At 34.5% G+C, this 16,141-nt stretch overlaps 1 protein-coding gene across 3 annotated transcripts; it reads left to right on the forward strand.

Moving 5' to 3' along the window:
• The first annotated feature begins 2,804 nt into the window (after window positions 1–2,804).
• LOC128233493 (zinc finger CCCH-type antiviral protein 1-like) lies at window positions 2,805–13,227 on the forward strand. Of its 3 annotated transcripts, XM_052947185.1 has the most exons (10): window positions 2,805–2,959; window positions 3,728–3,860; window positions 5,320–5,573; window positions 5,937–6,123; window positions 6,245–7,231; window positions 7,405–7,619; window positions 7,955–8,158; window positions 8,400–8,596; window positions 9,391–9,609; window positions 10,061–13,227. In XM_052947185.1, exons 2-10 carry the CDS (start codon window positions 3,809–3,811, stop codon window positions 10,551–10,553), a joined length of 2,808 nt encoding a protein of 935 aa, XP_052803145.1. In that variant the 5' UTR covers window positions 2,805–2,959; window positions 3,728–3,808; the 3' UTR covers window positions 10,554–13,227. The 3 variants fall into 3 exon arrangements, with proteins under 3 accessions (XP_052803145.1, XP_052803143.1, XP_052803144.1); XM_052947183.1 differs by having other exon boundaries at window positions 5,320–6,123; XM_052947184.1 differs by having other exon boundaries at window positions 3,785–3,860; window positions 5,320–6,123.
• Window positions 13,228–16,141: the final 2,914 nt, after the last annotated feature.

Genomic DNA, 16,141 nt, shown 5'->3' on the forward strand with positions numbered 1-16,141 from the left:
AAATGAACTTTATCAACTGCATTACCTTCTACAAAACCAAACCTTCGTCTGCATCATTTGAAATTGGGGTAATAAGCACAGTTGGAACCTCTTCGTAGATCTTAGACTTAATGTTCGAGTTCTTTGTCGCATGCTAAAGTACCACGACATCGCTTTTGAAGCAAACACAATGCGCCGAATTAATAGTATATATTTGGACTGTTTCAACCACCAAAGCCCAAATTCATTTCACGTAATCTCGCGTTCGATATGCAGTTGGGGGCCATATCTGCCTGTGGAATGGAATTAATCAACATTGTCGAGATTATGCATTTATAAATAACATTTTAGCAAAAAGTTGTATGTACATTGAAGTTAATTATGATAGACATTGAGCTGCCAATTGACCCTGCTCCCCCCAGGGGGAATTTTGAAGGTTATGATTTTCTTAAAGCTTAAGCAAAACGCCACAAAATGGGAAATGTTTACGCTCTGAGGGAGGGGGGCATAAGTGAGTAACGGACTTTTAAACTACGTTCCCCTAAGTAGTTACTTTTAAGTTTTATCTGTACTATTTCTTTAATGTATAATGATCGTTTATGAGAAAAAAGTTGGTAAATCATCGTTCTTAAGTTCGATGAAGGTTTTCTAATAATTCATACCGCGCTAATTGGTGAAAATTACGTTACTGTTAAAACGTAACATAAAAAGCAACGTTTTTATAGGAATAATATGTTACACAGAGTGCTTATACAAATAAGGCCATGTTATTTTGCTTGATGAAAGAGGTATACCATATTTTAAATACGTATTAGACGATTTCATCAATAAATCCTTAAACTTTCTTATGATTGTACAGATAACGAGTGTGTAATTTACGTTACTTTTAGTTATATTTTGCATAATAACGATTGATGCTACTAAATTATGAATACCCTTCACACATTTAATCGCTTTAGTTATACACACACATTATAATCTTGTTTATTTTTAATTTGAACCAGTGATAAAACCTATGTAACCATGATTACGTTACTTAGGCCAAAAAATTAAATATTATTGTTAAGTTTCATGTGGAAAATGGGTAAGATCAAATAGAGTTGCAATCAATTAAATGCTAAAACACAATAATATAAAACACATGTATTTGTTCAACATAACTTGTATAAAGGCATAAATATATATATAAATTATTACTCAATACAGCGTGAAAATTCATTAAAATACAGTTTAAAAACATAAACATAAATTGATAAATAAGTGGAAAAACTAAATTTTGTAAGATAAATTAGATTTAAAATTGCGCTCATGGAATGGGCTAGGCAACTATGGAATAGGTCATTAAAATCCAATTGTGAACAAAACTGCCCTTTTCCTATGGTCAAGTTACATAGTCCTTCGTTAGAAACTGCTGATAGAATGGCTTTTAAAACCATGTGAGGATGTTGCACAAACATATGCAACACTTCAAAGCCTACCATGAGTACCTGATACATTCGGAAAGCTGGTTGATTACCCTGATTTATTCAAGTAAGTTGAATTAAAAAAAGAACTGCGCCAATATTATTGATATCTGGTCCCGAAACAAGAACTCCTACGGATGGATGGATTTTATGGGTAACAATGACATACTAGTAACCTAAATGTCATGTTTACTTTTCGACCAGTGGAAAATTGACAACTTTGCAGAACAGTTTTGAGACCCTGTTGCTCTAAGAGAAATATGTTAAAATCTTACAAGTCTTGAAGGTGCCAATGTTGAAATAGTTCACAAGAATTTGAATGCATGAATTTGCAATGTGATATGTTTAAGATCTATGTGAACATATACAAATACATTAAAGATAAAAAGAAGAATTTCGTTCAACTAGTGTGCACATGTTCATATTGGAGTTTATTCCCCAGTCATTTTATTGCAAGTGTATTGATACGTTTGTACCGATTCGTGATATTAATAATAATATCGTTTTGTTACATCATAGCATTTATTCTGTACATGTAGCCATAAACTCGTATTTGTATGAAATTTCAGTGTGATATATTTAAGATATATGTGAACATTTATCATACACAAACACAATGTATATTAAAGATAACAACGTATGGTTTTAGATAAACCAGCATACACAAACACAATGTATATTAAAGATAACAACGTATGGTTTTAGTTAAACCAGTATACAATTGTTCATATTGAATGTAATCACCCGGACATTGCAAATGCAATGATTCTTCTATACCGATTAATAGGTATTATAAACAACAACAGCAACAAAATAAAGGATGTTTGTGCTATATTTTAGCTAAGAAGCTTGACTGTTTAAAGCTATTCCCAATGATTAAAAGTCATTGATAGATAAAAAGAAAAATTGGTAATTTCCAATCACCAGACTGTTTTCGCATATCAAGAAGCCATTAAAACGATAATGCAGGCAGAAAGTGATCCGCACAAAAGTACAGTTGATAAAAGAACTTCCATATGACTTTCAGACTAATACAATGCACATGCACTGATTTACAACTTGAACTATGCTAAAATATGCTCATATGCTCTACTATACAATGGCAAATATACTTCTTTCCTTTGATGTTAACTAATTTTTTTCTTATGACACAACAAAACAAAACAGTATTGTCGCCATTTCAACAGAAAAAGAATTAACATCAAATTTAGTTCATTTATTAAGTATCAATTTTTATTATTAATGCACACTCCTGAAAACCCCTTGATAATCGCATATTTATTCACTTAAAGTATTGTCATCCAAGTGCATTATAAACATGATAACAATAACAGGCCATTTTGCTATACCGGTATCTGGATTTTATCAACGATTGCTATCAAAAGTATTAGTTACCATTGTAAGGAAGATAAATCGAAACAAACCTCACGTTTTCGAAAAATGGAGTTCATTTCTACACAGTTTTACAGGAATCCTACTGAAATGTGAATTATTTGATGAACTATATTCAACTTCAGGTAAAAATGTTCTTACAGAAATTGTTCTACTTGCTTAAAAAACAATGCTAGAATTTGTTGATTTTTCTATATTTTTCAAAATTGAAAAACAGTCATACTCCACATATGTAACCTTGTACTTGCAAAAAAGTACTATATTATGTTACAAACTTACATTAGTAAAATGTTTGTTTATGATGCTTTATCGGTGATATTTTCATAATGATGAACTGAACCAGTGTTCAATTTGAAAAAAAAAACTTCTTTTTAATGTTTTATGCACCATTGTTAACTTTTTTCTAGTCAAAAAGTTTCATTTCTACATTTTATACACTATAAAAGGATTTTTTATTTATTTATTCATACTAAGAGTGCATGGTTTAATTCTGACGTGTAATATTCACATTCGTTCCAATTAACAATGTATGAAATATTTTTTTCTTTACTTTTTATTAAATAGTAGTATCATAATGCATCATTCTTAAAATAGCTTCTGTATGAGTTACACATTACAGTGTTCTTTTTCATTTCAGTGATTGTTTATACCATGACTTTTGCATAGTTTTGTGTTAACTCATGTGCTCAAATATGTGCCATTAGAATATTGAAAGTGAGAACGAGGGAATGTATGTTTTATACATACCCTTTACTTAACTAAAATAAGCAATGATTATTACCACTTAACGAGAGAGATATTAAGTTTAGATTTAGCTACTTTAAAGTGCAAGACTACGATATGCAAATTTTCATATACTTCCTTGTATTTAGTTTTATCTATCACATTTTCAGAAAATTGGGACCGCGTGATGTTCTGAAAAAGCTGTTAATTTTAAAAATTCGTTATAGGTTTGTCATTAAAGGTTGATTAAAATGGATGATGATGATGAAAATGAGACGGAAATACCCGAGGACGATGACGAAGGTAGGCCATGATGATTTAAATACAATATACATTTGTAAAGATTGATTGTTACTAAATTATACATATGTGTGTCTCTTCTTCATGGTCTGTTTGGCTTTGGCTCTTGATCCATATTCCATTATATAAGATCGCAGTAAGTATTTAACCACCTCGCGATAGTTACTGTTGTAAGAACACTGTACTTTATATAACTGTATAGAAGATCATCCGGTACTGTAGCTAGAGGACAATTTAAACCGAGGCAGTGTAGGTGGGTCTGGGGGCATGCTCCCCCCGAAACAAATTAAGGTGTTGAAGCGATTTCTTGCGTTTTATAGGTTATTTGTAGTTTGTTTTAAAGACATTAATGACTAACAGATTTTAATAAATGTATAGAAGAACATCCAATACAGAACCAGCCGTCCAGATAGCTCAGTTGGTTAGATCGCCGTGCTACTGTTTTGGTGGTAGTGTATTCGAGCCCCACACCGGGCTCACCTTGCCTCCAAGGTTTACTTTTTATATTTAGGCAGCGGTAAACGACAGGGGTGCCAATATGGCCTGAAAGGTTAATTTGGGCGAAGTCTTAACGAGGCATTCTATTTTCTGTATGTTACAAATATATGCTATGCTGTTTAGAGGCTTGGCCAATCTGTGGACAAATGAGAATCTAGTTTTATTCATGTTTCTGTGTCACAATTCCTGAATTGCTGGGCGTAAGGGTTTTTGTCAATTGTCTCTACCTAAAAAATGAAAGATTTTAAACTTTGTCAGTCCATTCGATCTACAAAATAAAGACAGCAATCATACGTTAATAGGCAATAAATTAGATAAAAATCAACTGAAGCACACGCACACACTCTCGCACACGCACGCACGCATGCATGCACACACGCACATACACACACTGAATAAGTGCAAACACCAATAAGATAAATGCGCTTGCGAGAAATGACCCGTTGTAGCATGCCCCCGAATCACCCAAACAGACGTGTGAAAGCTGCATTCTCACAGATATAGCATTTTTACAACACTTTTTTTTTGTCTTGGATTTTTGAACTTAAATTTAAAAAAAATCCGCGATCTGCTTTTTGACACCAGACTTATGTAACTGGTTTCCATGAATTTTCGCACAAACTGGCTCATTCCAAGACAAAAAAAGGAAGAAAGTTGTCAACACGTTCAATCTGTGAGAGTGCAGCTTTAACACATGTTATCCTTTGTAACATGTTGTTTATGCGTTTTTGCCACAAAATTAAATATGAACTTAAAGAGGCTTAATATATGCTTTTTTAAATGCTTTTTTGCTTTTTCGTTATTTTAAAAAAGTAAAGCAATTAAAACGAGATACATGACATTAAGGTAACGCGAAATCAAAAACAAGTATGTTATAATTAATATATAATACTATTAAGAGATATTGTACGATAACACAGCTGAACCAATGTATTACGCAACTATATTCTCCCTTATTCCCCAGTGGACGATGTAGAACATATTTCATCAGGACATGAAAGAGGTGGCATTGGAAAAGGTAGGGGGCGTGGAAACCGAAGAGGTCATGGGGGCCGCGGGGATCGAGGTGGACGCGATACACATCGAGATTTCCAAAGGCGAAACGACGAGCCGAATCAAAATCGTAGAGGTCGCGGTGTACGCGGCGGTCGCGGCGGACGCGAAGAAATTCGAAACACTCGTCAACATTACCACGAACCACATTTGAACCGGGGAGATAATGTAGGTCGTGGGGATCGAGACGGACACGACGCGCAGAAGGATGCTCACTGGGTAAATGACGTACCCAATCAGAATCGCAGAGGTCAGAGTAATTTCAGAGATGACCAAAGATCCGGATTTAGGAGACCCAGAAATGAGAACGACGTAAATATGGATAAATATCAAGATGGTCATCAGAATAACCGCGAACCGTTCTCGAACCGTGGCGGTCGAGTTGGTCGTGGGGGTCGAGTTGGGTTCGACGCACAGCGAGATGTCCGCAGGCAAAACGACGAACCCAATCAGGATCGCAGAGGTCATGGAAATTTCAGAAATGGTCAAGAATCCGGATGTAGGCAACCCAGAAGTGAAAACGACGTCAATATGAGTGAACATCGACAGCGTCAGACGGGAAATAACCAGGATCAATTTCGAAGACCGCCAGATCCTTATTACTCTAACAGCGCTCCTCCACTGAACGCCAGTTATCAACAGTATGCACCTCCTCCTCACATGATGCCAGCAGGAGTTTACGGAATGCCGGCGCCTATGATGTCAACAGCACAGGGTGAGTTAAAATATAAAAGTAGGCAAAAGGCATGGGTTTTAGCTAGTGAAATTTTATATTCTTAAATATTACATCTTATTAGAACACATGAATCCGTGAATGCCCTAAATATTTATTTTAGCTCCGATGATGATGATTCCTGTTGCAATGGCCCCTCAATTTAACCAAGTAGGTCAAAGTTATCAAAATAACCCAACCTCTTATCAGCAACCGCTATTGCCTGATATGCCGTCGTCGAATTTTCATAGAAGCTCAATCCACTCCGATAACAACGACTTGGGAAACCAACAAGGCAGAGCGAAAGACGCAATAAAAGGCAAAGTAGCTCTAAAGAAAAAAGAAAGAAACTCTGTAGGAAATGACGATAATAATGAGAAGGAAAACAATGACCATGAGTTAGTAGATGATGTTGTAAGCTTTATGCTCAAATCATATGGCTGCACCGGAAATCCAAAGGATATTCAAAGAGAATGTGGATTGTTTCCGGTAGATATTGACGTAGAAGAATGGTTTAAATCCAAACCGCAATTTGTTTGTTTTGAACGCGAAGGAAAGGTAATAAAGGTCTCCGTGTTCATAAAACGGGCATCATATTGTCTGAACTACATCAAAAGTACAGGATGCACAGATGATAACTGCAAATGGTTTCATCTTTGCAAAGATATGTTGTGTGGGCACTGCGCATTCGATAAAAAATGCAGGTTGAGTCACGATGCACTTGATGACAGAAACAGGAATGTAACCCGTAATCTTGGATTGCCTAACTGCACAAACGATGATATCATCAACATTTTGAAGGTGAGACAACCACGGGTTTGTGAAAGCTGGTCGGAACATGGCAATTGTTCAGACAGCACATGCACTGATCTTCATGTCTGTCCTGGTTTCGTAAATGGAAAATGTAAAGATGATACATGTACAAAAAGCCATAATTTGAGCTCTACACACAATGGGCCCATTATTTCGGCATATGGAATGACACAATGGAACGAAATGTTTTTAAAAAAAAGTATATATTTACAACGAAAATTGCAATATGATACTAATGTTGAACAGGACGATAACGGTGTAATTCCAAATGACGCTGAACGTCTTGGAGAATCTGCAGGTAAGCGTTCATGTTCGAATGTAAAAATTATCGTAAACTGGTCTGTAATTCTGTGTGTCATTTACGGCTATTATCATACCGAATCTATTGTAGATGTATTATCGTTTCAGTCCCAAAATAATAAGGACTAGAGTTTTAAATATGAATATAAAACATTTGTTTTTGTGTTTCAGCTGACTTCAAGTCGGAGCAACTTTGTGAAAGTTTTTTGACCAAATCTTGTCGTAAAGACAACTGCAAATTGATACATAACGTTAACGGTTTGCCATATATTTGGCAAGTAAAGCTAAAAGACAAATGGACAAACATTCCGAACTGCGAAAGTTTCGAAGCGATGTTTTGTAATCCCAAACTAGAAGGGTCGGACATCATTGCCTGGAATGATTTTGTAAGTGATCTTCTTTGATCGCATGGCAAATAATACGATGTATAAAATCACATAATAAATTGTATAAACGAAACAGCGAAGACAAAAGAACAGATTTATGAAGAACAAGAAATAGTATCCGTTACAATTGTAAGCTATACGTGTGAAAAGAGGTATTTAAGTAATAAGTTGTTGGGTTAAGTTGGTGTTTAAACAATTTGTCTTACAATATCTTACGAATCGAAACCAAAACATGAGTTACCTTTCTAAGCACATGCTTTTTTATGCACAAAAGATATGTTTTAAATGTGTCCGAACTTGTTACACAAACAGCATCTCTGTGGTGTTTGTTTCAGAACGAAGAAAGAACAACACAACTCTCTGTTTCGTTTGATCCAGTGCTGAAGTGCAAGGTTTATGACAGCGAAATCCGAGAAGCCAAGACAAGACGTCTATCAACCTTACCGTACATTCATGGAAAAGCAAAAACGGAAAGTTTTAAGACGCAATGGAGATGGTTTTGGGAAGACAATGCTGGCAGATATATTCTTTTTGAACCTGTAAGTGTTTTACTTCCCTGATGTGGACTTTATTAAGGATTTCTTTAATGACACATGGGGCATTATAGAAGAATGTAAATAATCAATGGAATGAAAATAAGTATTTGAAAACTAGAACAACCAGTTACATTTACTACCTTTCTTTTTCGAATGTGACATCCTATGGCGAAATTGAACGATTACACTCATGACCAGATAATCGATCATTCAACATTTGTTACTGATCGTTTTTTATTATCAGGAAACACTTCAGTACACAATTGAGGCCAAATTTCTTGGGAGACAGAAAAGTTATTTGTATGTGCAAGATAATAAACAGTACAGGATTGACTTCGAAGAAATGATACAGCGCCGACTAAATCAAAACAGACCAGTGTCAAATGGAATAAAACGACGTCCATTATTTGTAAGCTCAAAAGACGTCGAAGGGAAACAGTTGTAAGTATGAAGGAAATATGTTTTAATTACTTTCTTTGATGTACGAATTAAATTACTTAATACCTTGTTTACTCCTATACTTGCTCAAGTAGTTTCTATCGTTTAATTCGAAATAGCTACTATATTTTCGAATTACTAAGTTTAATTTTAAAGATTTTTGTATAATCTTGTTTGCGATTTCAACACCTGCCAAAGTTGTTTCCATTATTAAGTCCGACAATGCTGCAACGATTTCCACATTTTGATGAATTCTATTTAAAGAGATATAATTTTATTTCATTTTCAACCTAAAGGTTAACCATCTGTATTTCGAATAGAGGAAAAATATGTGTATATGAAATGTGTTTCCATAGTAACCAGTCATTAAATGGCGCTATATAACTAAATATTTATTGCCATCATATAAACCGGTTGGTATTTAATATATTACCATATAACTTATTGTAATGTAATATTCACTTATAAGAACACATTTTACAGATAAACTTTGTGTTCTGAGAAACTTGGTGTCAAAGGTATACTATGACAAGTATAACAAAACATTACCTCAATACAGCTACAGCGTTATAAGTGTGACGCCAAAATCAGGTTTTAATCTTTAAACAGCTTATCATGCTAATTTGCTCATATAGTATTAGCTTTAATCCTTCATGGGTTTTTAAAGAGTTAAATACACGCAAATACATATTCTTTTATTTTTTATAATATAAACATAGAATAAGTAGGACACTTTAATTTTCCGCGTTGTTTTCAATCATACGTCGACATTTGAATACCTTTTTTGTTCTCTGCAGCCCTCCATCACTCGCTGTTCAGACGGTGAATATTCCTCGTCCAACGTCATGGATGCCTTGGGATCATTTTCAGCCCTTCGAGCTAGTAGAGCTTCAAAACAATGAAAGCGATTTTTGTTCAGTGGCTGAAAATTTCTACAAATCTTTGGACAAAGAGAAGCAAATCATTTGTCTAATATATAGAGTGCAAAATCGCAAACTGTGGTCTTCATTTTGCAAGTTTGTATACTTTCAAATTGTCATTAATATTGTTTTATATGATAGTAAGTATGATTATGGCTTATGTGATATTTTTACACACAGTGCTATCTAATTTATGTTAATTCGGGGTCATGGCATATGTCAGTCACACCGTATTTAGCCATTCATGGTTTCAATAACATTAAAAGTAATACGTTCAGTTTTACTTTACAGTCAAATTTGACAGTTTGTTCTTAAGATCCACATATTTTGAAACCGAGGTGTTGAACAAATCTTTGAAGTCAATGAACACTCTCTATTTTAAACAAGATTGTTCTTATGCTATTGATTTATATTTCAATGCATCAATGCATCTTTATTCCTGAGTGTATTCCACATGCTTCTAAGTTCAATTATTAGATTATACCAAAATAACAGCAATCGCTTTTGATGTGGATGTTCATTCAAATTAAATTGTTTTGTTTTACAGCCACGAGGACAGTATGCTGATGTCACAAACAGAACACTCCTCAACGCTTGACAAACGGAACCTCTACCATGGCACTGATTCTGTCAACGCAATTCGCGGAATCTGCACTAACAACTTCGACTTCCGCTTATCTGGCAAGAACGCGACTCGACATGGAGATGGGGCGTACTTTGCTAGTGATGCCAAATACAGCCACCTTTACACTAACCCGCCGATGAGATACATGTTTCAAGCCGTGGTTTTGGTAGGGAGTTACACGCAAGGTAAGCCCGAATATCGCAGACCTCCTCCAAAGCCCGGGCGCGAGCACGAACTGTACGATTCCTGCGTTGATAACATGGATAACCCTCGAATTTTCGTCGCTTTTGAGAAGACGCAATATTATCCAGAGTTTCTGATTCAGTATTGCGACAAGGGAGATCACCCCTCCACCACAACGACGTCGACTACTTCACAGGATAAGGCTGACCCACTCGCGTGCTGTTTACTATAAACCTGACTTAAAGAACACTATCAACATTTTAAGTGTTGAATTGTAAAACAATAAGTAGAGACAATCAGCTGAAAAATGCTTAAACATTTTATTCTGGAACGAATTTGATTGTATCAGTCATGTTGGCCCACATTTTTGTACGCATCAATGACATGCAAGCTTTATTCAATCTATAGTATTGATAGACAGTTCAAAGGTTAATGCAGTCAGGTTTACGAGAAGAATTTCTATGTGTGGCAAATGTATGTTTTCTTATAATGGCTTTGTGGTTTGGAAATGTTTTTATAATTTATAAGTTTTCCAATTAAAAAAAGGATGATCTTTTTTCTGTATGACAATAATTATAAACAATGCGATTTTTATTGAAGCAATAGACATTTAGTTGGCCATATTTTCTCTAGAAATTAGTTTCCTGGAAGGTTGTAAAGTGTCTAAAATTCACTAGCACATGTGTAAGCAATCATACCTGTTACAAAATGTATGTTGCATTACCAAAGTATACTTTCAATTTAACTGTACATACATGTAACATGTTATGTTTTGGCCTTGTGGTTAAGTTTCTGTACACTTATCTCACGTTTTGCTTTGTATAGATTAATTAACTGTATGAACTCATTAGCCGCTATACATTAAGATGACACCCGCAGTTAGTCTTATTGCACATGTCTTTACCAAGGCTGAATATGGCATTCATAAATCATTATTATTTACTAGAATGTATTTCCGTTTGTCTATATGCGAATTAACGGAGACAAAATAGTTTTAACACAAAACAAATGATTCCTAGAATATCAAACTTTACTTGAATTAGAACGGAAAAGCCGCATCACGCTCGTATTCCAATCAGAAACTGTCGGGAAGATTCAAAACGGTATATCGCAAACTCCTTTTACAGTAACACTGTTCCTTCTAAATGGTGTACCACATAATAAGCTGTAAAGACAGTTGTATTTCTTTTTTGCTGGGATGTATAGTAACTGTATGTGATGTAACTGTGTTAACTTTTCACCCAATTGTATAACTTATGATATGTTTATAGGATGTATGTGATGATGTTAGGTATTTATAATGTTTCATCCTATGTTTATATTTTTTTAATGCTAATATAAAATTATAATTAAAATAATGTTTTTCTGTCTTATCAAAAGACAATATATTCCCATCAACGGTTTGTAAGTATAAATATTTTAATTTGATATTGCAAAATTAAAAACAGAAAATGTATTTGAAAAGCAAACAACAACAGTAAAATAAGATTTTAGATTGATTTTAAATACTATTCATCACTGTTCGGAATTTAGTCTGTTGCAAAATGTGTATGTGTGAGTTGCAGAACGGTGAAATATTGGATCTGACTACAATTTGATGACTTTCATGTGTAAAATGAGTTTGTCAAGTATATTTCATTATCTAGCCGTTTAGTTTCAAAAACTCTGCCAAATTAATACATTTTTTACTAAACAAATTCCTATCTCTGTTCAATATTTATACAAAAAACAAGTACAGTTGTCGAAAGTTTAAACATAAACCTTGTTTAATGGCATTGGGTCAACGCCAATATTTATGCGAAAAGCTACAGAAACAAGCTCAATAGCAAAAATGTTTAAACATAAAACTGCTCAAATAATACCCGACAGCATCTCTATATGTGTTAATATTATTTGTTGTATTTGTTTGTTTAGCGTATCCTTCTGGTTGGTACAACGACACAATCATTACGAGACTATATAGTCCAAAGTTTGAAGCCTTCCATTTTCTTTGGCGGTCTATGTTGTACATGCGAGGAGTTGACACTGTTGCTCCGAATTTGATTTATTCATTGATAAGCTCTGTGTGTATCTTGTCGATGAAGCCTTGAAGTTAGTATATATGTTCGACAGAGTTTGCCTTACTTAATTTTTCAATTATATTTTTGATAATGTTTTCTTTATCTGTTTCAAGTTTTAGTACAATGATGTTTTTTATCATGAAACTCTATGATCACACAGTTTTAAACCTTTTATTTTATAAGGCAGACTGTGTGTGATGCTCATAGTTTCAAACATTGACATCATCGTAACTTTGAAAAGATTTTGCATTAGGTGCTCTGAATTGTATTCCTTCATCTGCAGATAGAGTTGGGATCTCTAATCATTGAAGTACTTGGGGTTTACCTATAAGTTTATTAATATTTGTTTTATTATTATGTTTCCTCAAGTTAATGCATACTTTGATAAGATTTACCTTGTAATTTTTTCTTAATTCAGGATTGTTGGAATAAGAGTGAGGTTTGTGCACTTAAACTGGTTTAAACCCCAATAAATTTACTTTTTACTGACCGTCCCAAGGCGGTACAATCCTTGATAAACGTACCTTGTTTTTTATATATAGTATGTATGCATTGTGCTGTTTGTGGAGTTTTATCATTCTTTTCAATAAGATTTACTAGTAATTGTTAAGCATTTTCCATGAAAAAGAGTGCACAACATGTTCAATTTTATCTTTTAGCTCCAATATTTTTACGACAAATACTATACGATTGTGGAAGGACAAATGCATGCAATGTAATAATGTTTATAAGGTTGTGTTTATCAATGTTTTGTTTAAATACATTTTATGCTTAGATATTATGCTTTAATTTTTGTTGAACAAGTTGCAATAATATCAAATACTATCCACGAATAAAAAAAATGTAATCAAATTTTGAGTTTGTTATAAAAAGTTCTGATGATGTTTGCTGACATTTAAACACTTGAAACTTCGAAAGTATTACCTTACAGGGAAATATTTAAAATAAAATATCAGAATGACGTGTTATGTATTTGCTCCAGCACACTGTATTGACCAATAAACATGCCTTCCTTCGCAAGATGGGCAAGGGAAAGCGGCAAATGAAACAGCAAAAAAAACAGGAGTTCCTTATGAGTATTAAAACTACAGTTGCAGTTCATACTGTATCTATCCTTGTAGTGTCCATTGTAATATTTGATTTCTTCGTAAAAGCCTCACTGACATCGCTCGAACATTGGACCCGGGGAACCGGTTTTATATTTTCAAGAATCAACGTGTCACATTCAACGCGTATCGCATATAATGTGAAATACGATATTAAAATGAGAACGTCCGAACTCTTGTTTGAAACCAGAATCCTTCAACCGTATTCGGGTCATACGGACCCACTTAACAACTTTTATTCGTTATCAACACATTTAAAAGTCTCGGGCACAATGAAACCAACCATAAATTAGTCGAACGAAATATACATCTTCTGTCATGGTTAAATTTCGTAGGAAATAGAGAGAAATATGCGAGTTTCGAACGATATATTTCGATTGTCATGAGCTTGTCCCATGTATCAGACCAAACAAATGGCACCCACAACATGTCATTTTCCGTTCGAATGTCGTATTTATAATTTATTAATCTATGATTATTTATTGATCTGCACTAACACACATAGTTTAAAAAAACATTAAAATAAGTAGAGTAATCTATCAAATTGGACAGAAGTGGTTGGGCTATCATAAAATTGTAATAACGAAAAAAGTGATAGTTTGTCGTTGTATGCGTTAAGAAACATCGCACACGACCTGCAGTCTCGTGCGACATTGACTTAACGAAAACAATTTGTGAATAGCGCAAAAGAAATCCTTTTTCATTACATCTTAAAACGTGAGCAATGATCACGTCGACGGACAATAAATTATTCCCATGTCAATTGTGTTTTCCTCAATGATGGTAGACAGACAAACGAATTGACAAATGAAACCGCGACTCCTACATATTCCCTTTACGTCCACTAGTTTGTCTGTGTTTCCAGAATGGGGGAGGGGGTCTGGGGTATATCTCATTAACACGTAAAAAAGATTGTCATTTACTTGAGAACAATAAGGTAATGTTTTAATTAACACGCGGTTGTGACATATAACATTAAACCAGTTATAAAATATCGCTTTTCGAAAGTTTATTATCCGTTGGCAATGTGGGCAACAACTTTTTTAATTTTGTTAAAGCGAAGTTGAACGCTTCCACGCATTCATGATATCGCGTATCATGTGCAGAGTGATATTTCTTGGTCGCACAACGTCTGTTTCGACGTTCCTCAGAAGTAAGTTAAGTATTTTTATATTGGTTTGCTTCTCGTTGTTCTCGATCAGAGGCTGTAAAATCGGTATGTACGTTGTCTCTTACGAGCCCGTAAGTCATGACGCCGACGCCATTGATGGATGTTAATGACACAGTACAGTTTGACCATATTTTAACCAACACGCTGGTCAGGGTGTACTCGTCACAGTAAACATGGTAAACGTCATTCTCCTGCAAAACAGATACTCCAGTACATAAGTATACTAAAGGGACTAAACACCAGGTGACTTGATTGACTTAGTTTGAAACGATCACGTGACTTGCAAGATGCTCGGAAAAGCCATCTCATCGTATTTTTTTAAATTGGGAGACTCAGATGATAAAGCGTGTGAGACGACATGAGTTTTTTGTATACTCTTTAAATCAAGTAAAACTATTTATTTTCGGCCATATAGTAGCTCGTATTGACAAATTTAGGCTTGTTTCGAGGAAATACTGTAATTGCCGATTTTGGGAAAACTGGTGTCTAGTCCCTTTCAATGAAATTTCACAAATGAGTTAACTCTTCATATGCTTTTTTAAAAAGGATTCGTTCATGTTCGGTAAAATGCACTCCTTTTTATGACCAAATAAAGTGTATTAAATCATCATGAGTGTTAAAACTAAGGAACTGACGACGGCTGTAACACGATTCAAAAAAGGCTTAAAGGTTAAATTTACGATAGGCTTATGTCTGAGTCCTTGTTTGCGAGCGGTTTTATTGTCATTTTTTTTCAAAAACAAATCTTGACTGTACCGGCGTACTTTATTTGTACTTTCTCTGCAACTTCGGTACCAAAACGTTATAATAGTATTAGTGGTTTCAGATTCATCACCGTGAAATAAAATGTGGTCCAAAAACAGGAGCGAAACCCTTAAAGAATGAAAAGTGCACGTTGTTTTGTAAAAAAAGATAGAAACGAATATTTTCTAATAGTATTTATGGGTATATATATTCAGCATATGGTATTGTGGGGTCGACCGTTTCGTGGTTTCGACAGATACTTGTTTATAAACCGACCTCAACTAGAAACAGGTCATCATAAAACAACGTCTTATAAAAGTATCCTCTATATATTAACAAATGTAGAAGTAAGAAAGTGAACTAACGAATCCATGGTAAAGAAAGCAAGTTCAGTAAAGATTGGATACGAAATGTTCAAAATAGAGGGAGAAAAAAATCCAGTTAGAAAGGTTACATGAAAATGTGAACCCGCGGACTGGGACGACACCTCGGACGACGGTGACGACACCAGGCAAGTAAGTCATATAATATGTATGCTATACAAAGTCGACATTATATATAAATACTGTAGTTTGCATTTGCATTTACAACGGACTACTGCGACTTATGCCAAATTCCTCACAAATATCATCAATTAATGTGTCCTTCTGAAGATAAATTACGAAAACAGTCGCATGTACAAATGTAGTGAAGTATTCCTGCATGTTACTTTACTAAAAATGCATCGTGATTGTTTCTC

The sequence above is a fragment of the Mya arenaria genome, chromosome 5 (genome assembly GCF_026914265.1).
Source record: "Mya arenaria isolate MELC-2E11 chromosome 5, ASM2691426v1".
NCBI lineage: Eukaryota > Metazoa > Mollusca > Bivalvia > Myida > Myidae > Mya > Mya arenaria.

Coding starts and splice junctions, on each gene's coding strand:
- LOC128233493 (XM_052947183.1), top strand. CDS start 3,809: ATGGATGATGATGATGAAAATGAGACGGAAATACCCGAGGACGATGAC. Junction 6,124..6,244: donor TATGATGTCAACAGCACAGG/GTGAGTTAAAAT, acceptor TATTTATTTTAG/CTCCGATGATGATGATTCCT. Junction 7,232..7,404: donor ACGTCTTGGAGAATCTGCAG/GTAAGCGTTCAT, acceptor TTTGTGTTTCAG/CTGACTTCAAGTCGGAGCAA.